The sequence below is a fragment of the Entelurus aequoreus genome, linkage group LG12 (assembly GCF_033978785.1).
Source record: "Entelurus aequoreus isolate RoL-2023_Sb linkage group LG12, RoL_Eaeq_v1.1, whole genome shotgun sequence".
Lineage (NCBI taxonomy): Eukaryota > Metazoa > Chordata > Actinopteri > Syngnathiformes > Syngnathidae > Entelurus > Entelurus aequoreus.
The window spans coordinates 14,367,138-14,394,867 of record NC_084742.1 but is presented as its reverse complement, the minus strand read 5'-3'; the positions used below and the strand labels follow the sequence as shown (position 1 = coordinate 14,394,867).

Genomic DNA, 27,730 nt, shown 5'->3' with positions numbered 1-27,730 from the left:
ATTAGAAATGGCAACGGCGGAGGATGCATGTGCATGTACGAGCCAGTCTGCCCCACAACAAGAAGATAAAGAAAATGAAGGAACTTATGACTACAACGCCGGACTAGGCTGTCCTGGTAAAGCTATACCATGTATGGAGATATCCGCTGACGTCACCAATTGAAAAAATGCCAAAAATTCCAAACGGCTCGTTTGGAGGAAGTATGAAGGAAAGCAATGGGTTATACTTGTATAGCGCTTTTCTACCTACAAGGTACTTAAAAGCGCTTTGACCCTATTTCCACATTCACCCATTGACACACACATTTACATGCTGATGGCGGACGCTGCAAGGCCCTAACCATGACCCATCAAGAACAAGGGTGAAGTGTCTTGCTCATGGACACAACAGACGTGACTAAGATGGCGGGAGCCAGGGATCAAACCAACCAAGTCCCGACCGAGCACCGCTGTCGGGACTTATGCAGATCCTAAATACAGAAAAACAGATACCATGGGTAAGAAAATTTGTTTTGCGTAATAGGTCCCCTTTAAGTGAAGCAACTACTCAAGTACTAAGTAACTTCTGATTTTTTAGTAGTTATGTTTTAATGGTACTTGTACTGCAACTGTTTGTGTGCTTAACATGTACCACAAAAGATGCACATTTTACAGTCACTTATGATATTGTAACAGGGTTAATGTTAGCATGTGCACAGCTAAAACAATAAAACATGTACAACTCACTGGAACAAGTTTTCTCTAGTTGAAAGTGGAATTCTTGTAGGCTGAAATTGTCATGTCTGTGATCATGTTTTGTTTAGTTATGTTCTGCTTGGTTTTTGGACACTTTTTAGTTCCTGTTTTCACTCCCTTGCCTTGTCACCATGACGACCATTAGTTTCACCTGTCTCACGTTTTGCACTCGCGCACCTGTCACAAATCATGTCTGTATAATTTAAGCCCATCGTTGCCGGGAAGTCAGCCTGGCGACATTAACTCTGTTATCCCTGTTACTCCATTGATTACGTGTTCCATGCCATAGATTCCTGCTCTGCCAAGTAAGTTTTTGTTATTAATGCCACAGTTAGTGACTTTAGTTTCATGTTCATAGTTTCTGCCTTTGTGCTAGATTTGTTTTCATTAGTCAAGTTTGTTCTCCGCCTTTGTGCGCGCCTTTAGTTTTGTACCCCTTTTGTAGTTTAGAGTTAAAAAGTAAATGATGTCCTTACCTTCAGGCCTTGCCCGCTCCAACTTTCCTTTGCATTCCGGGAAAACAAACCCTCACAGTCCATGCTTTGACAGAAATGTAAACATTTCTACCGACACAGATGACAGCGCCTGATTAAATTGTATTTTTCCTAGTCATTAAGTAAACATTGATTGCTGCCTCTTCTGAGTGGCTTTGTTTGATTGGTAAAATGGAGTCCAAGGTCATAGTGCTTTATTTGGATTGGTGAAACAGAGTCATGTGACAATGCCTGCTTTAAGAAGTCTCTCAGACAAGTCTAAATAGGCTATTCGTATTTGCAAGCAGTAATCAATAAATTTAAATAAATGTAGCGATCATAATGAAACTCAATCCAACAAAGTAAAAGTAGTGTTACTTCTTCACAAAAAAACTCAAGTAAAAGTAAAAAGCGTGTTGCATTAAAACTACACAGAAATGTACAATGTATCCAAAAAAGTTACTTAAGTCAATGTAATGGAGTAAATGTAGCGCATTAATACCCACCTCTGATAAGAACATTAGAAAGAAAGTAAGAATAGCCTTGAAGGTAGAAGTTTTTGTGCATATTTATCAATAAATATGTTTTCATTTATCAAACAAAAACACATTTTAAATCAATAGCTGCAGTATTTGATATAAATATCGATATTGAACACGAGTGTATGCACTGTATCACAATGCACAAATGATATGCATATTCTGTCCCTAGAAAGCATGACACCTAATCTTATAGTTACTAGGCTGAAGATTTTGTTTTTGTGCTAGAAGTCCAACATAAATGAATGCAACAATTTTCAAATGCTCCCTTTTGGCTATCTTTGGCTCTACAATGCTGCATACGGTGAGTTCCTCACCCGGCACGTTTGTGTTATAAAAAAGGTTGCGCACACTAAGCGCCTGGTTCCAACGTGTTGCAGCCCTAATAATGTTTTAGGTCGAACGCCTTTGTTTTACAATGCCGGCGAGCCGTACGGGAGAGCTCATACGCTCATATTATTTCCTGCGCAGCTACAATCTCTGCCCATGGCGTCCCATGTGACCTTGCCTGGCGCAGCTGAGTAAGAGAATTAGACGAGGGGGTGAGGATTTACAGTCTTGAAAAAAAGCTACAGTTTTACACGAGTATTTAAAGAGCCAGGATGAAGCACCTGCGGGTAGAAGAGAGAGAAGGGGAGGTATTTCCCCACTCGGCCAACATGTTCATTAATCCACTAATTGGCCTTCATTAGCAGACGGCTCATTAGGGGTCCTCGAGAGTGTGAGGGCCAGCCCACCTGGTAGCGAGAAGCCTACTCGGATGAGCGGCGAAATGTTTTCCAAGTCAAACTAAGCAGTCCATTTTCTGTTTTGCCTTTCATCTTCTTTGCTCATTTTTGGTTTCCCACACCGTCCATAAAAATGATGTTCGCATGCACTAAAGGGACAAGCGGTAGAAAATGGATGGATGGATGGACAATGATGTCATACTCCCCACCCCTAAAAAATCCCTACCACCACAAATAGATTGCATTCTGGTTCTGATGGGAAACATTGAAATGCATTGATGTGGTCTTACATAGATAAAAGACCATGAAATAACAACAGAGGCAGGAAAGGCAAGATGAAGTCCTAAGGGTGAACATATGTTGACCTTTTTTCCAAAACCTCTTCTCCTCCCTTCGCTGTTTTTTCCTCGTCATTCCGTCTTCTAATAACAGCGAGGGGCTGACAAGGCGGCGGGGCCTGCTCTGTTAACGGGCTTATGTAAGCGTGCCCCGGCGGCTCAGAGGATGTGCTGACAGCATGCTTCCCCGCCGTCATTAGCACAGCATCACAGCTGGCCAACCCCAAAACGGGGGGAGGGGTAAAACGAGCGGAGACCAGATATCGTAGGAATGGAGCCCAACTTTCCCCACATGACTTACACTCATTTCATCTCGCTCACTTTCCTCGGAAGCTTTGCTGTGTTTGATCCGACCGCCGTTTCCGGCCTCAAAGGACAACCAAAAAAACTGAATTGCTTTCCTTCGTCTCCTACATCAGAGGCAGCAGAAAAAAACAAACTCAATTGACATGCAAATAGCAATCTCCCTGTGTACTGACTGAGTGCAGATTAGAAAAGCAGCAACCTTGCATCAGGGGGCCCAAACCAAAGTCGGGAAGACAAGCCTAATAAAGATGTAACGCTGTCCAGCGGACACGGCGCCGCAGAGGAAACAGTGGCTTCAAATGGGGCTGGAAGATATATCAATATATCGAGTTTGAAAGATGTATCTATATATTTTTAAACAAGATATGAATTAAGAAAATATAATATAGATATAATTTATTTCACCTTAAAAGTGTGTGTGTGACAATCATTGGTACTTTAATCTTTAATTAAATTAATTACCAAACGCTGCTTATTTGTTGTGTTCCTTGTTCTCCCCCGCTCCCCCTCCATGGGCTACTAAACCCCTCCCCTTCCGCCTTCCAAGACATGCTTGCACATATAAGAACATCTAAATGATTGGTTGGTTGTTTACTATGATGAGTCACGATTGGTTAGGGACAGGCCAATCAGAGGCAAGATAGGGTGGGTCATCAAACCAGGAAGGGAAATCACAAAGTGCCTGCCTGCAAATGTATTGTTTTATCTGAGTTTGATACATTTTGTATTATTTGCACAGCTATGCTATTTATTTTAGGTAGAAATAATAGTTTTCTATTCTATTTATGTTATGTAATTCTGTACTAGTTAAACAGTTTATTTTATGTGCTGTTAATCAGAGGTGTGGACTCGAGTCACATGACTTGGACTCGAGTCAGACTCGAGTCATGAATTTGATGACTTTAGACTTGACTTGACAAAATGTAAAAAGACTTGCAACTCGACTTAGACTTTAACATCATTGACTTGTGACTTCACTTGGACTTGAGCTTTTTGACTTGACATGACTTGACATGACTTGCTACTTTCCCCAAAACCCAAAGATTAAAAAGTTATTCGGGAGCGCTTCATATTTTTCATTGTGTACTTGTCTATCAGCGTTGCGTGTGTCAGCGTGTGTGCTGCGTGTCAAGCGTGTGTGCTCTCAGTACAATAGCCAATCAAATTTGATCTACGTTGTTTTCGTCCCACAGCATTCATCCAATCAAATTGCAGGAAAACCGATGAAGAAGAAATGTCCAAACCACACGCCAGTGAACAAAAAATGATACCTAAAATAATTTCGTTTGGGTATAAAAATTACGAGGTGGTCAACACAAAACGGTTTGCAGTATGCAACACATGCGGTTCGAAAATTACTGATGGACAGGCAACAACTTCCAACTTCGTCCGACATTTGAAGTTGCACAAAGAACGGTAAGTTTTGAATGTAAGCTAACGTTCATTGGCTAAGTAACGTGACTTTTATTTGCTGTGTAGTTAAATCAGTGAGGCTGTAAACTCACTGCTAACGTTATAACGTTATTGCAAACACGGGAATCTGTTGTAGTTCACTACCTTATTCATACTTTTTGTTCAGTGAATTTTTTAAGCAGGGTTACGTTAGTCAATATATCACACAAAGTAACGTAACGTTAGACGGCGGTCAGCAGCACCGCGTATTTTAGCCACCTAAAAAAAGTCAAAAATAGTAAAATAAAGGTCAGTTAAAATGTATACTATATTATGAATATGTGTACCGTTTTAGCTAGCTTTCCGACATACTGCTGGTTGTTTACCTCAGTGGTCCCCAACTACCGGGCCGCGTTTAAAAAAAAAAAAAATCAAATCAACATAAAAAAAAAACCCAAGATACACTTACAATTAGTGCACCAACCCAAAAAACCTCCCTCCCCCATTTACACTCATTGGCACAATCATTCACACTCATTCGCACAAAAGGGTTGTTTATTTCTGTTATTAATATTTCTGGTTCCTACATTTTACATCAATATAGATCAATACAGTCTGCAGGGATACAGTCCGTAAGCACACATGATTGTATTTTTTAATGACAAAAAAATAAAAATAAAATACAAATTTACATAATGTAAATAATTCAATGTATATACTCCAATTATTAACTTGTGTGATGACTGTATTATGCTGATAGTATATATTTGTACCATGAATTGATTAACGTGGACCCCGACTTAACCAGTTGAAAAACGTATTCGGGTGTTACCATTTAGTGGTCAATTGTACGGAATATGTACTGTACTGTGCAATCTACTAATAAAAGTTTCAATCAATCAATAGCTGCTGACCCCATCCACAGCACTGTAAAGCCTAAGTCGTGTGCTGGTAGCCTGTCTACTTCTCTCTATTGTGAGTGGGTTGCCCGCCATTTTCCGTGTAGTCCCTCATACAACCCCACTTCACAAATCCCGAACTATCCCTTCAACTCGAAATAAGTTTTAAAATACATGACTAGTGCAGTAACTGTAACCTAATGTTTACCACACACACACACTGTTAAGATTGATATTAATAATATGAGTAATAAAGAGTAGTTTCAGTACTTTTCATATGTGGCTATAAGGGATTTTCTGACATCTGTTTAATATGCTTACAGATTTCAAGAATACCTGATGAACAAAAGCATCACAAATGGACCACAACAGCCTTCAATCTCGCAGTTCCTGGACAATCGTGTCGGGCATTACAGTATGACTCATCCACAGCAGAAAGCTATCACCAATGCAATACTGTCTGACTTGATTATTGATTGCAACTTGCCCCTGTCTATTGTGGAAAACAAGAGTTTTCGCCACTTTCTGACAGTACTTGACAGCAAGTACACCCCAGTGTGTCGCAGAACACTGACATCAAAAACAGAGAACCTCACTGAAGAAAGACGATCAAAATTAAAAACTCAATTGAGCCACACTGACCATGTTTCAGTGACTGTCGACATTTGGTCTGACCGAAAGATGAGGGGATTCCTCGGTGTCACTGTGCACTGGATGGACAAAGAGGCAGAGAGGATACAGCTCAAGTCCAATCTCTTGGCTTGTGAGCGCTTCAAAGGCTCACATACAGCTGAACGAATCTGTGACAAATTTGAGGCAATATGTGATGAATACAACATTAAAGCTAAACTGGACTACATTATTAGTGACAATGCTGCTAACATGCGAAAAGCATTCACTGTGTGCTTCCCCAGTGAACAAGAGGATGACGATGATGGAGATCATCTGGATGACCCTGAGCTCTGGTGTGATTTAACCGTGGAAGATCAGCAAACGGTAGATGTTGCTATGGCAAAGAAAAAGCGCTTGCAGTGTTTTGCACACACTCTTCAGCTGGTGGTGGGAGATGGTTTGAAAGAAACAAAAGTGGTATCTCCTTCTCTTTCGAAGTTATCTAAACTCAGCTCACTGCTGCACACAAGCACAACATTCAAAGATGTGTTTGATGCTGAATTTGGGGAACAGAAAGGCATCCCTGCTGCAGTCAACACAAGATGGAACTCAACACTGAGGCAAGCGAAGGCTGTTCTCCAGTGCAATCATGTAAGGCTCTGTGCTGTTCTAGAAAAGGCTGGGCACAGGGAGTTGTCATTCACAGCACGGGAGTGGAATCTGTTGAAAGATTTGGTGGACATCTTGAAGCCATTTGGAGAAGCAACTGATTTGACACAGGGGGAGAAGGTCATCACAATCAGTGCTGTTGTTCCATCCATCTTGTCCCTCAACCACCACCTTGAGAAACTGAAGCCTCAGGTCTGTTTTCTGAGCGGCCTGGTCAGAAGTCTCCAGACATCCCTGAACAAAAGATTTCTTGGAATCTTCATCAATGTGAAAATGGCCAGGACACAAGATGGGATCACTGCTCCCTTTTCAGATCCAGTCTACCTCAAAGCAGCTGTCTTGGATCCAGCCTTTTCTCTGTTGTGGGTGGAGCCCCATGTGCTGGTCAGTCGTGACGTCAAGGCAGAGGTGGCACAACAGGTTAAAGGTAAATGTAACTGAGTCTAATGTAACTTTTTCCCTCATAATCTGATCTAACTGACTGCAGCAATAACTAAGTATTTCAGTCTAGCACACTGCATCACCAACACAAATGGTAATGATAAGGTCTCTTGTTTCTGCTATTGTTTTTACATGTTTACCAGAATTGATCCTGCAAGATGCTGCAGAGACTGAGCAACCTGCGCCTCTTGTTGATGAAAAAGAGCAAGGGGACCTTGGAGAAGGAGAAGGGCTGTTTGCTGCTTACCACAAGAGACAGAAGAAGGATGTTGGGACTACTCCAGCACTACAGCTAAGTCACTACCTTGACATAGCTGAAGGACAGAATGCCCTTTTGTTCTGGGCATTGAACATGAAGACTCTTCCTTCACTGTTCCGAGTGGCCATGAGAGTCTTGGCAGTGCCTGCCTCCAGTGCTCCAGTGGAGCGAGTTTTCAGCCATGGTGGCATCATACTACGCCCCCATCGTGCACAAATGACTGACAGACTCTTGGCCAATTTGGTCTTTTGCAAATGCAATGCAGCATATGGCCCTGACATATAAAAAGTACAACCTTTTTGTTATGTTATATGTCATGTTTTTTCAATGTTAACACTTTTGTACAAATAAGTACAGTTGCACTTTATTTTTAAAATGTGTTTATTCTGTAAAGGAATGAGTCAAATGTTTAAAATGACTGGTTAATAGTGCTATTATAAAGTGCAATGTCAGCACAATTTTCTTTCCTGCAATTTAAAATGCACTTGTTTTAATAAATAAATACAGCGTTTGAAAAGCATACACAATCTGTGTTAATATATTAGTCTGTGGTTAAAAGGACTTGAAAGGACTCGAAACTCAAAATGCAGGACTTGGGACTTGACTTGAGACTTTCCAGTCTTGACTTTGGACTTGACTCGGGACTTGCCTGTCTTGACTCGAGACTTGACTCGGACTTGAGGGCAAAGACTTGAGACTTACTTGTGACTTGCAAAACAATGACTTGGTCCCACCTCTGCTGTTAATACCCATCTTGACTAACTGGGTTAATAAAAGTGCCACTGACTGTTTACAGTACAGTTGTCATTCACTTCAATTTCACTGAATATCGCTCAAAAATGTATATCTTTATATGTATACTTTCACCGAAAAATATATTGAGATATATATCGAATATCGAGTTTAAGTAAAAATATATCGAGATATATATCGAATATCGAGTCCATATCGCCCAGCCCTAGCTTCAAATATTATTCAAGAGTTTGGGTTCAATTCATAAAGATTAGGCATTAGGACACCACATAGTGGACTGGACTAACTCGTACGCAAATGTTCACTTTTTGTACTTCAGGAGAAGAGTTCAACTATAGGGTGTCCGGTTTTTTCACATGACTTACTAACTTTGTCCTTTTCTCCTCGGTTGTGGTTTAGCACAAGCAGCTTGGCAGCAGCTGCGTGTTTGCATGCTGCAATTCCAGTGGTGGAAGAACTCGGTCTACCAAGCAAGCGCTCCCAGCTCAAGGTAAACAACCGCTAGGCGGGAGACTGGAGGCAGAGGATGGACACAATCCCCTTTCACTTCAAACTTTGATGCTGAGGAAAATTGGCAGAGTAACAGGAAGGAGCGAAGAAATTATGAAGGCAAAGAAAGAGACACTAGAGGTTCTGTGCAAACTCCTTAGAACTTATTTTCACGAGGACACACAAGACAAACTCTTGCTTCCCATTTTCTATTTACCATTGCTGCCATCTCTGTGTCTTCTATCTCTCTCCAGAGAGGGCACACTCAGGGACGAGTTGTGGTTATGCAACCCCTGTTTGCTTTGCAGTGTGAGTATGGAAAGCCTCATTCTGATAAGCCACGCCCATATTTGGCATCTCCAAAGTGACACAAATCTACCACCACGGACGGAGCAATGGATAAGAGTCCTCTTAAGACGAGCCAAAACTTGCCGTTCTCCTGCCACCCAAAGAACATCTCAGACGGCGACGAAGGGATGATGGAGAAATGACAGTGACTCCATGCGCACTAAACAATTTGAAAAGGAGCGCATTCCTGAGGCAGGGGGTGGAGCTTAAAGGTGGCAGAGAGAAGAGGCTGGCTGGCCCTGTGCTTAGAGGGGAACCCCACTTTTTTTTTGGTCTTGGCCTATAATTCACAACAATTTAAGAGACAAAAACACATGTCTTTTGAATGCATTCTAACTCTGTAAACAAAAGTCCACTTACAATAGAGCTAATGGGAGCCATGGTGTCATTGCGTCTATTTCAACCATAAAAGCCAAAAAATAACCATCCAAAAAGCGCCAGCAATACTCAATTTACATTTCGTGACTTGAATATTAACGAAGTTGTCACGGCCCTGGTGCATGTCAGAGCGCAGCTTCGAGAGCGCGCAAAACACGTGCCAGACCGGCGGCAACGAGCAGCTGCAATAAATCGCCGGCAATCAGCACACCTGGAGCTGATGATCAGACCTTCCTTCATAAGACTGCTCAAACTGCTATCCCGCCCTGGAACGTAACCTTCTGTTCGCGTACAGTAAGCCACGTCATGCTTGATGCAATCCTGCTCTCTCTCTGTGTTTCTCCCCCCATGTTTCATTGTGCGTTTTTCTGTGTCGTTCCCGCAGTATCCTCCGTGCCTTGGAAGTGAGCTGTGCGTCTCACTTTCCCTGGATCTCCCTCTGCACTCTGACTGCCTCCCTCGATCCTCGACTTCCTGCCGGCTCACGGACCTTCCGAGCTCTGCCTTTCTCCCCCTGATCTTCCGCCTCTCGCCCAACACTACGGTAACACTCAGCAGCTAATCTACACACTTAGTCTCACACATATACACACTTTTGGCTCAGTCACACTCCATACCCTAGTTTATTATATTTATTATTTGTTATATATATATAGAATATATATTCTATATATATATATACAAACCCCGTTTCCATATGAGTTGGGAAATTGTGTTAGATGTAAATACAAACGGAATACAATGATTTGCAAATCATTTTCAACCCATATTCAATTGAATGCACTACAAAGACAAGATATTTGATGTTCAAACTCATAAACTTTTTTTTTTTTTTTGCAAATAATAATTAACTTAGAATTTCATGGCTGCAACACGTGCCAAAGTAGTTGGAAAAGGGCATGTTCACCACTGTGTTACATGGCCTTTCCTTTTAACAACACTCAGTAAACGTTTGGGAACTTAGGAGACACATTTTTTAAGCTTCTCAGGTGGAATTCTTTCCCATTCTTGCTTGATGTACAGCTTAAGTTGTTCAACAGTCCGGGGGTCTTTGTTGTGGTATTTTAGGCTTCATAATGTGCCACACATTTTCAATGGGAGACAGGTCTGAACTACCGGCAGGCCAGTCTAGTACCCGCACTCTTTTACAATGAACCCACGTTGATGTAACACGTGGCTTGGCATTGTCTTGCTGAAATCAGCAGGGGCGTCCATGGTAACGTTGCTTGGATGGCAACATATGTTGCTCCAAAACCTGTATGTACCTTTCAGCATTAATGGCACCTTCACAGATGTGTAAGTTACCCATGTCTTAGGCACTAATACACCCCCATACCATCACAGATACTGGCTTTTCAACTTTGCGCCTATAACAACCCGGATGGTTCTTTTCCTATTTTCTCCGGAGGACACGACGTCCACAGTTTCCAAAAACAATTTGAAATGTGGACTCGTCAGACCACAGAACACTTTTCCACTTTGTATCGTATCAGTCCATCTTAGATGAGCTCAGCCCCAGCGAAGCCGACAGCGTTTCTGGGTGTTGTTGATAAACGGTTTTCGCCTTGCATAAGAGAGTTTTAACTTGCACTTACAGATGTAGCGACCAACTGTAGTTACTGTGGGTTTCTGAAGTGTTCCTGAGCCCATGTGGTGATATCCTTTACACATTGATGTCACTTGTTGATGCAGTACAGCCTGAGGGATCGAAGGTCACGGGCTTAGCTGCTTACTTGCAGTGATTTCTCCAGATTCTCTGAACCCTTTGATGATATTACGGACCGTAGATGGTGAAATCCCTAAATTCCTTGCAATAGCTGGCTGAGAAAGGTTTTTCTTAAACTGTTCAACAATTTGCTCACGCATTTGTTGACAAAGTGGTGACCCTCGCCCCATCCTTGTTTGTGAATGACTGAGCATTTCATGGAATCTACTTTTATACCCAATCATGGCACCCACCTGTTCCCAATTTGCCTGTTCACCTGTGGGATGTTCCAAATAAGTGTTTGATGAGCATTCCTCAACTTTATCAGTATTTATTGCCACCTTTCCCAACTTCTTTGTCACGTGTTGCTGGTATCAAATTCTAAAGTTAATGATTATTTGCACAAAAAAAAAATGTTTATCAGCTTGAACATCAAATATGTTGTCTTTGTAGCATATTCAACTGAATATGGGTTGAAAATGATTTGCAAATCATTGTATTCCGTTTATATTTACATCTAACACAATTTCCCAACTCATATGGAAACGGAGTTTGTATATATCTATATATATACACATACATATATATATATATACACATACATATATATATATATATATATATATATATATATATATATATATATATATATATATATATATATATATATATATATATATACACACACATATATATATATATATATATATATATATATATATATATATATATATATATATATATACACACATATATATACACACACACACACACACACACACACACACACACACACACACACATATATATATACATATATATATATATACACACACCATATTTTTATTATAAGTCGCTTCGGAGTATAAGTCGCACCGGCCGAAAATGCATAATAGAGAAGGAAAAAAACATATATAAGTTGCAATGGAGTATAAGTCGCATTTTTTGGGGAAATTTGTTTGATAAAACCCAACACCAAGAATAGACATTTGAAAGGCAATTTAAAATAAATAAAGAATAGTGAACAACAGGCTGAATAAGTGCACGTTATATGACGCATAAATAACCAACTGAGAACGTGCCTGGTATGTTAACGTAACATATTATGGTAAGAGTCATCCAAATAACTATAACATATAGAACATGCTATACGTTTACCAAACAATCTGTCACTCCTAATCGCTAAATCCGATGAAATCTTATACGTCTAGTCTCTTACATGAATGAGCTAAATAATATTATTTGATATTTTACGATAATGTGTTAATAATTTCACACATAAGTCGCTCCTGAGTAAAAGTCGCACCCCTGGCCAAAGCTGAAAAAAACTGACTTATAGTCCGAAAAATACGGTATATATATATATATATATATATATATATATATATATATATATATATATATATATATATATATATATATATATATATATATATATATTATATATATGTTGACACACTTTGACAGCAAATTTAGACCCGGATATGGTGAAAAAGACCCGAAAAGACGTTTCGTTCCACCCCACTTTTTTCTTCACAAAGATTATGAGTCATTCTTCATGTAAACAGGAATACATCAACATCCTAACAGTCGGAATCCTAGTGAGAGCAGACATTGTACAGTGAGTGATGTTTAATTATTATTGATTGCTCTCATTAAGTCTGCAGTGAGTAGAAATCAGTGATGTTGTCGAAGGAAAAGGCAAACGTTGTGATGTGTTTGTAGAATTAATGTGCGGCCGTATGCTTATGAGTAACTACATAAATATTACAAGTTATTGCGAATCTGCCTGTTACTACATTACATATATACTTACAGTGTGTATATAAAACGTTGATGGAAGTGTTTCGATGTTTTTTAAGTGCTTTATTGTTGTATTGTAAGCTGACGTTTGCTTGAATTTATTTACTAGTTAGAATGCATAAAAAAATGAAAAACGTGTGCTTGTCTTACATAAGGATTGTGAATGATAGGCAAAATCCACAAAAAAGTGCAGTTCGCCTTTAAATGTTGTTGGTCAAATGTCAGCAGTACACAACCAGTCTTCATTTACAGTGTCAGATTGTGTGTATTTAAAACCTTACCGTCATGACGTTGGATTCAACATGGCCGACGTCAGATACGCCATTAAAATGCAAGTTACGAAAGAAATACCATAACTTTATATACAAGTGTGACATTCACTATTTTCCTAAAATCCCCACTGTTATTTTTGAATCTTTTCCCAAACAACTTTCTTTTGATCGGCTAAAATAGTCTGTACATTTCTTCTTTTTTGATGCCTTAGTGTGCGGGAAGAAGTGATTTTAAAACATGGTTCTTGTGCTACATCTTCTCCCAAAACAGAAGTGTTACGAAGGACACTTTAAGTGCTTGCGTGCGAGTGTGCTTGTTTGTATGTTTGTTCACACACACTTATCTAAATCAATTTGGATTAAATTGGACCTCTTAACGCCATAAAGTAAGCTCAGTGGGACAGAATGGTGCTTGCGATGGAATTGTTTGAGCAGTTGGTCTGAGCTCAGCTGTGTCTGACAAGGATTTTCTGTAAAATGAGCAGCAAAAAGCAGCCACACTCAGCCAAGTCTTAAAACTGACAAACATTTATCTGTTGTCAACACCACTTCAAATTACACAACACAGTATGACACTTGTCCAAAATATGGCGAGAACAGTCACAAATCATAGAAGGATCTTCCTGGTAAACAGAGATGTTGCTATATCACTTCTTATATGCTGGGTATGTAACAATTAACAGTTTTAAAGATAAACAGCGGTAAAACTACTGACAGTGAGTATTACAGTTTAAAATTAAAATTAGCGTAAAACCATGAGTGATAAAAGCACTTTGATAAACTCACGAGCAGTGATTGGCAGTAACAAGCTACATGTAGCCAAGCTCCGTAGCTTAACTACATTTTCCAGTAGCTTGGCTACTTTTTTAACAAGTAGGTATTCCTGTAGCATGTAACAAGGTAACTTACATCAAAGCTACAAGCTACCAAGAGAGAAAATTTACTGCAAATTCAGTCTCCAAAAAATATGGACAAAATACAATGACCTGGATAAATGTGAACATCCATACATAAGGAGAAAATCCATGATGATTGGTTGATTTTCGTATAAGTCACAATTGGCTAAGGTTAGGGCCAAACATTACGGACTGGCCAATCAGAGGCAAGATAAGGCGGGTCATCGAAACCAGGAAGCAAAATCATAACAGACGCACTCATATCACATGACGACGAGGGACACTTCAAGCTGACGACTCAAAAAAAAATAAACATACTTGAAAGTGGCAAATGGATTCTCTCCCGCAGATTAAATTGTTCCTTTACTGATGAAGATGACGTGCAGGAAACCCAAAATAATGCATGTCTTTGGCCATATTTTGACAAATGTATGCGTTTAGAGAAAACAATGCCCAAATCTTTAATTTGTTGTTGTTTACTCTTTAAGACAAAACCATAACTGCTCTCTTCATCTCAGACGTCCAATACAAATTTAGGAACACACATTAAGGTGAAACTAGTTCAGGAAAAGTTTTACTGCACATAACCGTTACCAACTGTTCCCAAACAACACACAAGTCATAGTTTTTTTGTCAAGATACAGATAGATGCTGTTTTTGCTGTAGGTAGAGAAAATGAATAACACTATAGGAGTGGGCCAAAGAAAAGGCAAACTAAATACATACATAAAGTGGGTTGCGGTAGAGGTAGTTGAAGGGTGTTCCCAGCTAAATGACAGATAGTTAATAGTAATTGACCCTGATTGGTCATTTGTACACTCTCATTTACATTAACATTGATATTATACATGTGAGCCCATTGATAGAAATGCCGTTAAATGTAGCTTTGACGTAGCAAGCTACTTCTGCCGTGCAGCTTGTAGTGTAGCTTGCTACATTTCTTCGGGAATAGCGTCCCCTGTAGCTACATTTAATCGAGAGTAACTCGTATCTTAGCTTACTACATTTTCCAAGTAGCTTGCCCATCACTACTCACGGGCCAGTGATAGTGCCCATTAACTGGGGAACTTGTAAGCAAACAAACAAGCGTGCTAATGGATCGCTAGCTAGCTTGAATGCTAACATAACTGTAAGTGAAAATAACATCTTTCCCCATCACAAACATCATAGCATTAATGTATATGGAATCGACATCGAGGTTTTAATTAGTGCGATTACATAACCGCAAAAGGCTGAGGTTTTTTTTTTCTCCGCCGTCACCGACATTTGAGTGACAGACCTGTTTGCCAATCAGAATTGTTGAGCCTCGCATTTCTACTTTTGCTCACTTCAAACGGGAAGAAAGTGGTCTCACTCCGTGCATCGCTCTCAGCACCTGAGCACGTTTATTAAACAGTAGAATTAACTGAATACAGTAGGGGTGTAACGGTACGTGTATTTGTATTGAACTGTTTCGGTACGGGGGTTTCGGTTCGGGGGTGTACCGAACGAGTAAAGCTAAAGTCTTAACAAGCTGCTCCGCTCCGTTCTGCCTGTCTCTGTCAGTACACAACACCCAGCACTGTCCCACCCTCACAATCTTACACACAGAGCGGTAACAGCCAATCAGCAGTGCGTATTCAGAGCGGTAACAACCAATCAGCAGTGCGTTTTCAGAGCGCATGGAGTCAGAGCGCCAGCGTCATCATGAGCAGGTAGGTGTTTAGCAGGTAAGCATAATGCTGCGGACTCTCCCCAAATTTCAATAAACACCTCCCAGTCAACTGCTCGTAACATCACTATGAGCCCGTTGACGTTCTACAAACTTAAATGGCAGCTCAGCTCGCTCGCAGTCATGGCTTGAGGTGAAGGCTAATTAGCTTTTAGCGTAACGTTAGCTCATTTTGAGGTGTGTGTGTGTGTGTGTGTGTGTGTGTGTGTGTGGACTTGAAACTGTTTAATGTTGCACTTTTTATATGTAGAAGAAAAGTTTTGTCATTTTATTTAATCTGAGCAACAACTGGAGGCAGTTTAATGTTGATTAACGTGGGCAGAATTATTATAGTGTTCCCAATGTTAAAAGGATAAAGCCATTGTTTACAAATTTGGTAAATAAATAACCAAAAAATTTATATTTGGTTGTTTTCTTACTGTACCGAAAATGAACCGAACCGTGACCTCTAAACCGAGGTATGTACCGAACCGAAATTTTTGTGTACCGTTACACCCGTAGAATACAGTGATCCCTCTTTTAGTTTTTTTACAATCTTTGTCTCGGTGGGTGGAGAGCAACTCCGCGAGACCGTACACACAGGAAGAACAGACAGAAAGTTGTGTGACTCGCCAGTGAGAAAATTCCACAAAATAACAAAAATTAGGAGGACAAAAATATGATTACAGAGGCAATTGTCCCGTATTGGAAATATTTCAGCTTCAAATCGAATGGCAATGAGCCCATCAACAAAGACAAACAAGTGAAAATGCCGTGATCACATGATGGCAACAAAACAAAAAAGACAACGTCCGTCCTCAATTTTCAAAATTGGAAAAAAATGCACTTCAAGATGTTCAATATTTAAGTAAATATTTTGCTTACAGAAATTAAAGGCTAATTAAAGGGTAACTGCACTATTTTTGGTATGTTGCTTATCGTTCACAATCATTATGAAAGACACGACGATGGATAAAAAATGTTTTTAATGCATTCTAAATATTAAATAAATGTAAGTTAAAGTCCGCTTACAGCAGAGCCACTATTCCGCCTATAAAATCTGATAAATAACCATTCAAAAAGCGTCAACAATACTCCATTTACAGTTTGTGACTTGAATATTAACCAAGTATTAATGATATTGTTATAATAAGCGCTAACGCAGGCAATCTATTTATAGCGGTAACATAATCACTTCCGTTTGTCCCTATGTTTACATCATCGAGTGGTCTGCGATTCCTCGCTTCCTTGCTCCCTGTAAATTTATTGTAGATCATAAATCATGCATCTCACCTGGAAAGTAGATGGCTCATAATATAATACAACAAGTTGGGACACCTTTGACAGACATTTAGGACCTGGAAATGGTGAGAACGATACGAAATGCGCTTGTTCCCACCGGCCCCCCACCCCGAGATGTCTCACGAGAACTACGAGACATTTTTCATCTAAATGGGAACATATGATCATCCCAGCAGTCGGCATCCTAATGACAGTTGACCTTATACAGTAAGTGATGTTTTGTTATGTTTGTTGGCTCTCATAAAGTCTGCAGTGAGCAAAAATCAGTGATGATGAAAAAAAATAAAAATAAACAATGTGATGCGTTTTTTAAATTAATGTGCCGCGTATGCTAAAATGATCAAACGTAAATATTAAATGTTGTTATAAATGTGCCCGTTACTACATTACAAATATACTTACATCGTGTATGTAAAACCCTAATGGAGGTGTTTGGATGTTTTTTTAGGGGATCTATAGGCAGAATTAAACTGCTCCCATAGGTTCTATTGTCAGGGGACTTTTGATCAAATGTATTTAATATTTAGAATGCATTAAAAAAAGATAAAGTTATTGACCTTCCAATTGCAGTACAATGGTAAATAATTCTACAGTAATGAGAAATAAAAGTGCATACCCTTGTAAATGAATACTTGCATTAATAATATATAATATGATTACATTACGTTACAAACACTGTATAGATTTCTGTCAATTATTTGTTCTGTTTAAGAGCATGATGTAGAAAAAAGCTTTGAGTCTGTCTGCATAAAGCCAAATATTTTCCAAAGTAAATTATTGCATATTGTTCCACTGTGTGGCACCTCGAGACAAGAATATGTTGCTTGACAGTCTAAAAGTAACTTGTCTTCCTTCACTTGTTATTTTCACAGTTTTATGTATAAATTTTTTTAAAAAAAATCGCAAATAGAATCAATTCGATATTCAGAGGGGTCTACAACAGGAAGTGAAGTCGTGCGACGTCACAACATTTTGGTCACAATAATTACGATATGAAATGTACATCCCTACTACACGCTGAACTGTGCAGCATATCCTCTGATCTACACCAATAAAAAGGCAATTTCCAAGTTAGACAGCAAGAGCATTGATCCGGCGTTGTGAAATATCGGCGGTGTACCACAGTCGGCCGAGCCCAGTCGATCGAAGTTTGGCACAACACCAGACGCATCCTTAAGTGTGTTTGTGTTAGAGACGGGGAGTAGCTGCGATGTGTCCCTTTGATACAGCAAGGTAATAATCAGTCATTTTGGGATAAATATGCCGAATTAAAGAAGATTAAAACATGCAAGTCAAGGTTAAGGTCAGGCAAGTACAGTTGAAAATAAGTGTTGTGACAGCCTAAATAAGCTCCACGAGGTGAAAGTGGAGTGGACAGAAGACAAGGCAGAGAGCAGAGGGGCTGAGGGAAGACAACACGGTCAAGGTCAGGAGAGATGGAGTTGACACACTCGCATGTCAACTCAATTAAAATAAAGTACAGAAGACAGAAAAAGGACAGTGCAGACACAAAGGAGTCAATGAGGGAGAAAATGCTTGGTATTGATTCGACTGTTGGCACAAAAACCAGTAAGATGATCACTTCACTTACAGAGCAGCTTGGAGTGCCTAACAGGTCTCATATTCTATTATCTTTCACCTGTTTCAAATGATGATACTATTCTTAGTAGAGAGTTGAAGTATTATTTCTGAGCAAATTTAGTGTCTATGAGCAGGCACTAATTCAGCAACGCTTTGATGGAGCACAAGGACAACAAGAAAGTTCTTCAAGGGTAGGGGGGTCTTGAGCAGGAGTGTTCAACTAAAGTTTCAAAAGGTGACATGAAATAACACCCACTTTTACACTTCTTAAATACAATATAGTAATTTGGCCTGAGGCTAGCCGAATCAGTGGCCACAATACTAAACAGCTAGCGCTGATAGGTTTAGTCTTAACTAGTGGCCAAAACTACTGTAATGACATCTCTGCGCTGCTGACTTGTCTCTAGGGATGATGCTCGAAACCGGTTTTCCCGGTTGTTCGATAAGAAAAGAACCGAGTCCTCGGACTCGAATCCCTTTTTGAGAACCGGTACTAAGGCTGAAACGACGCGTCGACGTAGTCGACGTCATCGGTTACGTAAATACGTCGACGCCGTTTTTGTGCGTCGACGCGTCGCATATTTACGTCACACTACCGTCATGGCGGAGCGCAAAGCAGACTGTGCGAGCGAGGGGGAAAAAATCACGCCAAAAGTGATCAAAAGTGTGGGAGTATTTCAATACACGGCCTAATAATGTTGTTGTATGCACACTGTGTCGAGCGGAAATGGCCTATCATAGCAGCACAACGGCTATGAACGAACATTTGAAAAGAAAACCATCAACTAGTCAATCGTCCGCGCGAGTATACGTTGTCATCATTACACAAAAACATGAATGTGTCATTTGTATCTGCTAGGGGTGTAACGGTACGTGTTTTGTATTGAACCGTTTCGGTACGGAGCTTTCGGTTCGGTACGGGGGTGTACCGAACGAGTTTCTAAGCTAAAGCTAACTTTAGCAGCTAAAGTGTTAACAAGCTGCTTCGCTCCTTCTGCGGCTGCCTCTGTCTCAGCACGCAGCATTGTCCCACCCACACAACCATCTGATTGGTACACACAAAGCGTTATACAAAGCGTTATCAGCCAATCAGCAGTGCATATTCAGAGCGCATGTAGTCAGCGCTTCAGCGTGGAGCAGATAGGTGTTTAGCAGGTGAGCATCGGGCAGCGGACTCTCCCCAAATGATAATAAACACATCCCAGTCAACTACTAGTAACATCACTATGAGCCCGTTGACCTTCTAGGAATATAAACTGGAGCTCAGCTCACTCGCAGTCCTGGCTTGAGGTGAAGGCTACCGGTAATTAGCTCTCAGTTCCAGCCACATCGACCCCTTCTGAGCGCCTATTTTCAGCTGCTGGGAATATTGTAAACAAGAAAAGAAGCAGAGCATGTAGACATGCTAGCCTTTCTTCATTACAACTGTTAGTCACTCACTGGAATGAGTAGAATTGGTTATTGTGTACTGTGTTGGACTGGATGTTTATTTTGCACATTTTAAAAGCAATACTTAATGTTTACAGTGCTCCAGAATATTTAGATTGGCACTTTTTTGTATTAGATGTTTATCTTTATTTTTGCACATTTTAGCAAATAAGCAATACTTTCACTTTTGTTGAAATGTTTACACTGTTGTTACAGAATATTTCGTTTTGCACTTTTTTGTATTGGATGTTTATCTTTATTTTTGCACATTTTAAAGCAAAATAAGCAATACTTTTACTTTTGAAATGCTTATACTATTGCAGAATATTAAGATTTGCACTGGATGTTTACTTTTATATTTGCACATTAAAAAGCAAATAAGCTACTTTTAATTTTGTTAAATGTTAAGTTTTAAATGTTTACATTGTTACAGAATATTTTGTCATGTTGTTGTCAATGTTGACTGAGTGGCCATACTTCTTTTTTTTGTAAATAAAAGCCATGCCTTTTGAAAAAGCAGGCCTACATTTATTTTTTCATCTTCGTTTTAAATAAAAAAATAATCGGTAAAAGGAAAAATAATCTATAGATGAATCGAAAAAATAATCTATAGATTAACCGATTAATCGAAAAAAATAATCTATAGATTAATCGATAGAAAAATAATCGTTAGCTGCAGCCTTAACCGGTACCCGTTATCGATTTGTCACGGTGAGGTGCAGCGTGCTGCGGTTAGTTCCTGGGACGCAAAACTGACGGCTCCGGACGAAAGCGTGCAGGTAACCGTAGGAGATGATTTATTTCTCATAAATCATACACATTACAACAGACAGGAACGAAACAAAAGGAAAGCGTGCCGTTCGCACGAGAAGCTAAAGCAAAAACTTACTTAGCACAGGAATACTATAGAAGCTAAGGTAACTTTAGCACAGGAATACTAGAAGCTAAGGTAACTTTAGCACAGGAATCATGAGCTCGGAAACCAGAATGCCAACGTAACTGTTGCAAATGCAAACAATGAAGCCACGACGAGTGACCGGAAAAGGCAGGCTTAAATAGAGTCTCTGATGAGCAACAGGTGCGCGTACAAGGCAGGTGAAAATCATAAGTAACCATGGTGACTAAAACAAACCCCCGAAGTGCACAAAACAACTAAGGAAGTCCAAAACTAACAGAACATAACTAAACAAAACATGATCCGACCACATCATAATACATCACAGTTTCATATCATTTCACTTCACAGGAGTAGGAAGAAGTAAAGCTTATTTAATCCTACCACTTTCCCACTTCAGAGACTTTACAAAAATATACATCATTTACTGACCTTGTTATAATAAAATATCTGGGAATTAGTATATACAACAGTTTTGTAATATGTAATTAATTAATTCAGTCATTATTAATATACTGAGATGAAGAATATCTTATTTTCAATAAGGTTGAAAGTATTTCTCATAATAAATAAATGATAAATGGGTTATACTTGTATAGCGCTTTTCTACCTTCAAGGTACTCAAAGCGCTTTGACACTATTTCCACATTCACCCATTCACACACACATTCACACACTGATGGCAGGAGCTGCCATGCAAGGCGCTAACCAGCACCCATCAGGAGCAAGGGTGAAGTGTCTTGCCCAAGGACACAACGGACGTGACTAGGATGGTAGAAGGTGGGGATTGAACCCCAGTAACCAGCAATCCTCCGATTGCTGGCACGGCCACTCTACCAACTTCGCCACGCCGTCCCTAATTTCTTCTTCTTTGTACTTTGTAAGCACTATTAATTTGAACAACCTCTTAAACTGGATCATATCAGTACAATGTTTAACTTCTTTACTTAATCCATTCCAACATTTAATTCCACATCATTTTAGCTGTTTGCAATTTTACCAAATCCTCCAACTTTAATATTTTTGACTCAATAAATAAAGTGTTTGTATGTTCTCTATATCCAACATTATGTATCAGTCTAATTTATTTTTTTTGTAACACGGTTAACGAATGTAGCGCACATTTGTAGTTATTTCTCCACATTTCTGCACAATAACTCAGATATGGTAATACTATAGTAGCGAGCAGTAGAAAATGTGAAGTGATTTGTTAAACGAAATATTGTGTTTTTTTCCATGTACAACAATCTATCTGGACTCGATAAGAAAATCGATAAGAAATCGGTTCGATAAGGGGATTCGATAATAGGCTCGAACTCGATAATTTCTTATCAAACATCATCCCTACTTGTCTCCACTCAAGATGATCCCCTGCTGGCCCCACTATGGACTGGACTATCATACTATTAACTAGATCCACTCAACGTCCATTGCACCGGTCGCCCAGGGGGTGGGGGGTGGGGTTCCCACATCTGCGGTCCCCTCCAAGGTTTCTCATTGTATCCCATAGGGTTTAGTTTTTTCTTGCCCTGATGTGGGATCTGAGCCGAGGATGTCGTTGTGGCTTGTGCAGCCCTTTGAGACACTCGTGATTTAGGGCTATATAAGTAAACTTTGATTGATTGATTGATAATATAGATATTTTTTAGTTCTTTAGCCTTTTGTGTGCTTAAATTGTTTAATTTAGGCCACAAATATATGAAATATGTTTAAAAAATTTATAAATACAGTGAAGTCAGAAACTTTGTGCCAAGGGACCTTGCCACAAAGTCCTGGTCTGTGTAGGACGGCGTCTGGGTGAGGACTCGGACCGCAGTCCAACAGTTAGTGAGCCCTGGTCTAAAGTCCTCCTGCAAATGTGTTTTGTTTTCTCTTTGCACATTAAATTAATGCTATTGTGGTCTTTGGAATAACACTCTGCACCGACACTTTGTGCGTACACTTTGGTGTCACTCTTAACTAAGACAACGTGCATCAGCCTGCAGCCAAATGGCCCGCGCCCTGCGTACGCTCACTGCTTCCTGCCCTGGACAGTTCACACGAAGGGGAGACACACAAACACACACACTGTACAAACGCTGTCACAGGAAGTTGTGCTAAAAGTGCATCAGACACATGCCGACTCAGCGGACTTAAGAGCATTAAGGGCAGTTGAGAGACGAGTGAGGACACAGGAAGAAAAAAAAAAACTCGGAGAGCTAATGGTAAACAAATCAAACAACCTTGAGCTTGACTTTTCTGTAAACAACAACGAGGACCAATAAAATGATGTCCAATAGGATACAACCACATACCAATTTCCCTAACCTGGAGCTGCGCACACCAGACGATGATCACTCGTCATTGATTTGTATGTCCGACACACAGCGTGTACACACAAATGAGGAAGATCAATGCCGGGCACCGACAAGGTGGGAGATATCGAGTGCTAGCGGCCTCTGATCCCACCGGAAGAATGGGGTGGGAGAGCAAGAGGCGAAGCAGAAGGGTGGAAGAGCGCCGGCCTGGCAAAAGGTATCAGGAAGGAGAGCCATGATGGGAAAAGGAGGAGACAGGGGAGGGAAAAGGTCTCGCAGGCGAAAGTGTTGGCGGAAGTGGGAGTGGCACTTTGCCTGTGTGCGTGTACTGTATATTCTCTCTCTCTCTCTCTCTCTCTCTCTCTCTCTCTCGTCCACTCCAGCGGCAGGAAAATGCTGCATTCATGCCCATAAAAATAGCATGTAAACCAAATTTAGTAGAGAATCATACTAAAAAATGTACCAATAATTACACAGATTCTGGGAACAAGCTACAAACATTTGTTCCAATTTTTCTTATTTCCAAAATTCTAAAAAAAATAACAGTAAATGCTCCAATTAACCTCTCTATTTACTTAACTGGCGCATTTCCAGTGCTGTTTCTCACTGAGGTGCAAGTAGACAACTGAGTCTTGACCTGAACCTGCACCTCAAGGAGAAACAGGACTCCTTTGAGGACAAAAATGTACTGGTATGAAATGGTTTGAAAAGGGAATGAGGCACGCCATCTACGTCAAGGTTGAAAAATCATCCCTGAACAGAGGAGGTGGTCTACGACACCACCTATCTTCCAATTCAACACTGTCCTTTATGCCATTCCCAAAAGACTCTAAAATTTGGCCTCCAACAAATATGAGTCAGATTTTTTCAGTCACAGATGCTCCTTTTAGGTCAATGTTTACTATTTATGGTACTGCTAACAAGGGTGATTCTAGTCTAATGACTGATTTTAGGCTGGTAGTGGTCGTTCCACAGCGATCGTTTTGCCACACTAAACCCATGTGCTAACAAGGGGAAATTCCATTTTGGCAATGAGAGAAGAGTTCCTGTTTTGCGTCTCAACAGTTGTTTTTTGGGGGGGTGTGGGGTTCACTACACTAGGGCGGAACCATCCTTGCCTTGGCACTCGGTCCTTGAGATGGAGGATAAAAAAGTTGGGGTTTTGGCACCAGCAGCAGAAACTAGACCTGACTAATCTAAATCTACGAGCATGAACTGATGAAACTTACTTGAATGTAAGGACGAGATTCTCACATCGACTGTCAACACTTTAGTACTGGTCAAGAAGGCCCAGTACAAACTCAACTTCCTTCATGTATTGCTGAGGAATCAACTTGAGGAGTAACTGCAGGTATCTTTTTTATCGGGCCACCATAGAGCCAATGCTGATGTACTGCGTGACTTTGTGGTTTGCTGCCTGCTTTGCAGACAGAAAGACCCTGCAGAGGGTGACCAGAGGAGAAGATTATCAGCCGCCCTCTGCCCTCTCTAGAGGACATTACTCGATCTTCGGCAGAGCAACGAAAATCCTGGCAGACAGCTCTCACCCTGGTCAGCACTTGTTCAACCTGCTGCCATCAGGGAAGAGATTTTGACCGCACAAGCAGGACAAACAGAGTTAAAAATAGTTTTTACCCATAGGCCATTAGGATATTGACTCTGTCCCAATAGCTTAAACTTTTTTTCCACTGTTGCACTGCTGGAATTTTTATTTTTATTTTTAACATGTTATTTATTGTTTGTCTTTTTTTTAACTGCACCTAACAGATAAGCCACCTGTATTTTTGTCATGCTCTCATGTTTGATGACAATTAAGCATTCTATTCTATTCTAAGCAAAACGTCTTCTAAGACAAACTGAACAATCCAGTTGCGATCGATTGAATGCCCGGAGAATAGTGAAGTGAATTACATTTATATAGCGCTTTTTCTCAAGTGACTCAAAGCGCTTTACATTGTGAAACCCAATATCTAAGTTACATTTAAACCAGTGTGGGTGGCACTGGGAGCAGGTGGGTAAAGTGTCTTGCCCAAGGACACAACGGCAGTGACTAGGATGGCGGAAGCGGGGATCGAACCTGCAACCCTCAAGTTGCTGGCACGGCCGCTCTACCAACCGAGCTATACCGCCCCCGTAATACAGTGACCTGAATGAATGAGAGCATCCAAAGACATTGGACAATGTTGCCCAGTTTTTCAAGTTGTCCATAACAAACACCATATTCAAAGATAAGTGTGCCCACAAGTGCACGAGGCACCAGGACACACTAGGTCGCAGGTCGATGTTTGACTTTGTAGTCGTTTCATCAGGTATGCGACCACATGTCTTGGACACTGTCAGGCTTGGGCGAATGAAGGGACTCAGATGCAGAGAGGGGAGGTTCTAAATAAGGCTTTTATTTTGAAAATAACTCTTAACCTCCAGAGCAGAAAATATACAATCACTATGAGGTTTTACTATATCAAAAAACGTTTCCAAAAAGGGAAAGAACCAAAAATCACTCCAACGGAGGAATAGACAAAAATAACTTGCAACGAATCTGCTATAAAAAACTTTAACAAAAAGCGCTCCCAAACGGAGGAAGAAATAAAGGACTATCAAAACTTACTACTCTCACAATTATTCTAACATTTATATAAACAAAAATCACTCAAACTTTGAGGAAGGAAATATTTAAAGAAAAATCATAACTCACCACTGCGGTTAAAAAAGGTTAAATAACAAAGGTCGCTCTAAGGGAGGAAAAGGTTAACTCAAAATTACAGCTTGAAAAACGCTGGATAAACATACGTGGTCGTGGGACGAGGCAAGACAAGAACATGAACTAGGATGCAAGACAGGCACGAAGGATCGAGACAATCTGGCACAGAACAAGGAGAGGGATGGGCTTATATGGAACATGAGGGTAATATATACTTTATGGAAGTCCTCAATGAGGGTGGAGTCCACAATGTGCTGAGAAGGCACCCACTGTCTCTCTTCCGGTCCATACCCTTCCCAGTCCACCAGATACTGTCTGCCCCGGCCCCTGCTGCGAACTGCTAACAACTTCTTTACTTTGTAAACAGGACCGCCCTCAATCATCTCGGGTGGCGGAGGGGACGTGGTGGCTGGAACCAACGGGCTTACTTTAACCGGTTTCACTCGGCTGACGTGGAAGGTTGGGTATACTCGTAGAGACCGGGGCAGACGGAGTCGTACAGCAGAGGGTCCGATGACTCTGGTGATAGGGTATGGACCTATGAATCGGGGTGCTAACTTCTTGGAGGGTACCTTGAGTCGCATGTCCTTGGTCGAGAGCCAAACTCTATGCCATGGCTGATATGCCGGAGCGGGTCTCCTCTTTCGATCTGCAGTCTTCTTCATCCGGTCTCTCTGTCGGATCAGCACCAGACGAGCTGCTGCCCAGATGCGTCGGCAACGTCGGACCAGGGCATGTGCCGAGGGGACCGATACTTCCGGCTCATTGTCTGGAAAGACTGGAGGTTGGAAACCATAAGCACTTTTGAACGGAGAGAACCCTGTGGCCGATGTAGGTAATGAATTGTGCGCATACTCAACCCAGACCAGGTGTTTGCTCCATGTAGAGGGATTCTGGGACACCAGGCACCGGAGGTTGGTTTCCAGTATCTGGTTGAGGCGTTCGGTCTGGCCGTTGGCCTCCGGGTGATAGCCTGAGGTCAGGCTGGCCTTAGCTCCTATGAGTCTGCAGAAATCCCTCCAAAACCGTGATACAAACTGGGACCCCGGTCAGAGACAATGTCTTTCGGGAAGCCATGAATCTTGAACACATTGTCCATCATGATTTCTGCCGTCTCCTTGGCGGAAGGCAGCTTAGGCAAGGCAATGAATCTCACCATTTTGGTGAAACGGTCTACCACTGTTAGGATAGTGGTGTTACCTTGAGAGACCGGGAGCCCTGTGACGAAGTGAATGGATATGTCGGACCACGGTCTGGAGGGAATAGGTAGGGGCTGCAGTAGACCCATACGAGACCCGGATGATGTTTTGTTCCGGGCACAGACCGAACATGCCTCCACGTACTCCCGAACCTCCGGCTCCATGGATGGCCACCAAAATCGCCGGGAGATGGCGAACATCGTTCTCCGAACTCCCGGGTGGCATGAAAGCAGGGAAGTGTGAGCCCAATGGATCACCTGTGAGCGCAACCCAGTCGGAACAAACAAGCGATTACCTGGGCACCCACTAGGTGGCGGGGTTCCACCATTTGCCTGCTTCACCTCATCTTCTATTTGCCAGGTAACCACTCCAACCACACGGGACAGTGGAAGGATAGATTCTGGTTCCTTGGCAACAAGCTCGGGGTCGAAGCGTCTAGACAGGATGTCTGGCTTGACGTTTTGGGACCCCGGCCTGTAAGATAGAGAGAAAGAGAAGCGGTTAAAAAACAGTGCCCACCTGGCCTGGTGAGAGTTAAGTCTTTTAGCTTTCTTTATGTATTCTAGATTTTTATGGTCTGTCCAGACAATGAACGGAAGATC

At 41.0% G+C, this 27,730-nt stretch overlaps 2 protein-coding genes across 2 annotated transcripts; one reads left to right on the top strand and one right to left on the bottom strand.

The window, feature by feature from the left end:
- The first annotated feature begins 4,099 nt into the window (after positions 1-4,099).
- On the top strand, positions 4,100-8,109 carry LOC133661569 (zinc finger BED domain-containing protein 4-like). Its single transcript, XM_062064857.1, has 3 exons — positions 4,100-4,535; positions 5,734-7,118; positions 7,276-8,109. Exons 1-3 carry the CDS (start codon positions 4,354-4,356, stop codon positions 7,674-7,676), a joined length of 1,968 nt encoding a protein of 655 aa, XP_061920841.1. The 5' UTR covers positions 4,100-4,353; the 3' UTR covers positions 7,677-8,109.
- A 17,867-nt stretch (positions 8,110-25,976) lies between these two features.
- LOC133662701 (uncharacterized) lies at positions 25,977-26,902 on the bottom strand. The gene is made up of 2 exons (XM_062066824.1): positions 26,790-26,902; positions 25,977-26,707 (listed from the first exon to the last, which is right to left on the bottom strand). Exons 1-2 carry the CDS (start codon positions 26,809-26,811, stop codon positions 25,977-25,979), a joined length of 753 nt encoding a protein of 250 aa, XP_061922808.1. The 5' UTR covers positions 26,812-26,902.
- Between the last annotated feature and the right edge of the window lie 828 nt (positions 26,903-27,730).

Excerpts from the sequence above, each read along its gene's own strand:
- LOC133662701 (XM_062066824.1), bottom strand. The coding sequence starts at position 26,811 with ATGGAGCAAACACCTGGTCTGG. Across the intron at positions 26,708-26,789 it reads GGAGCAAACACCTGGTCTGG|TCTTTCCAGACAATGAGCCG; the intron begins GTTGAGTATGCG and ends TCCAACCTCCAG.
- LOC133661569 (XM_062064857.1), top strand. The coding sequence starts at position 4,354 with ATGTCCAAACCACACGCCAGTGAACAAAAAATGATACCTAAAATAATT. Across the intron at positions 4,536-5,733 it reads TTGAAGTTGCACAAAGAACG|ATTTCAAGAATACCTGATGA; the intron begins GTAAGTTTTGAA and ends ATATGCTTACAG. Across the intron at positions 7,119-7,275 it reads GGTGGCACAACAGGTTAAAG|AATTGATCCTGCAAGATGCT; the intron begins GTAAATGTAACT and ends CATGTTTACCAG.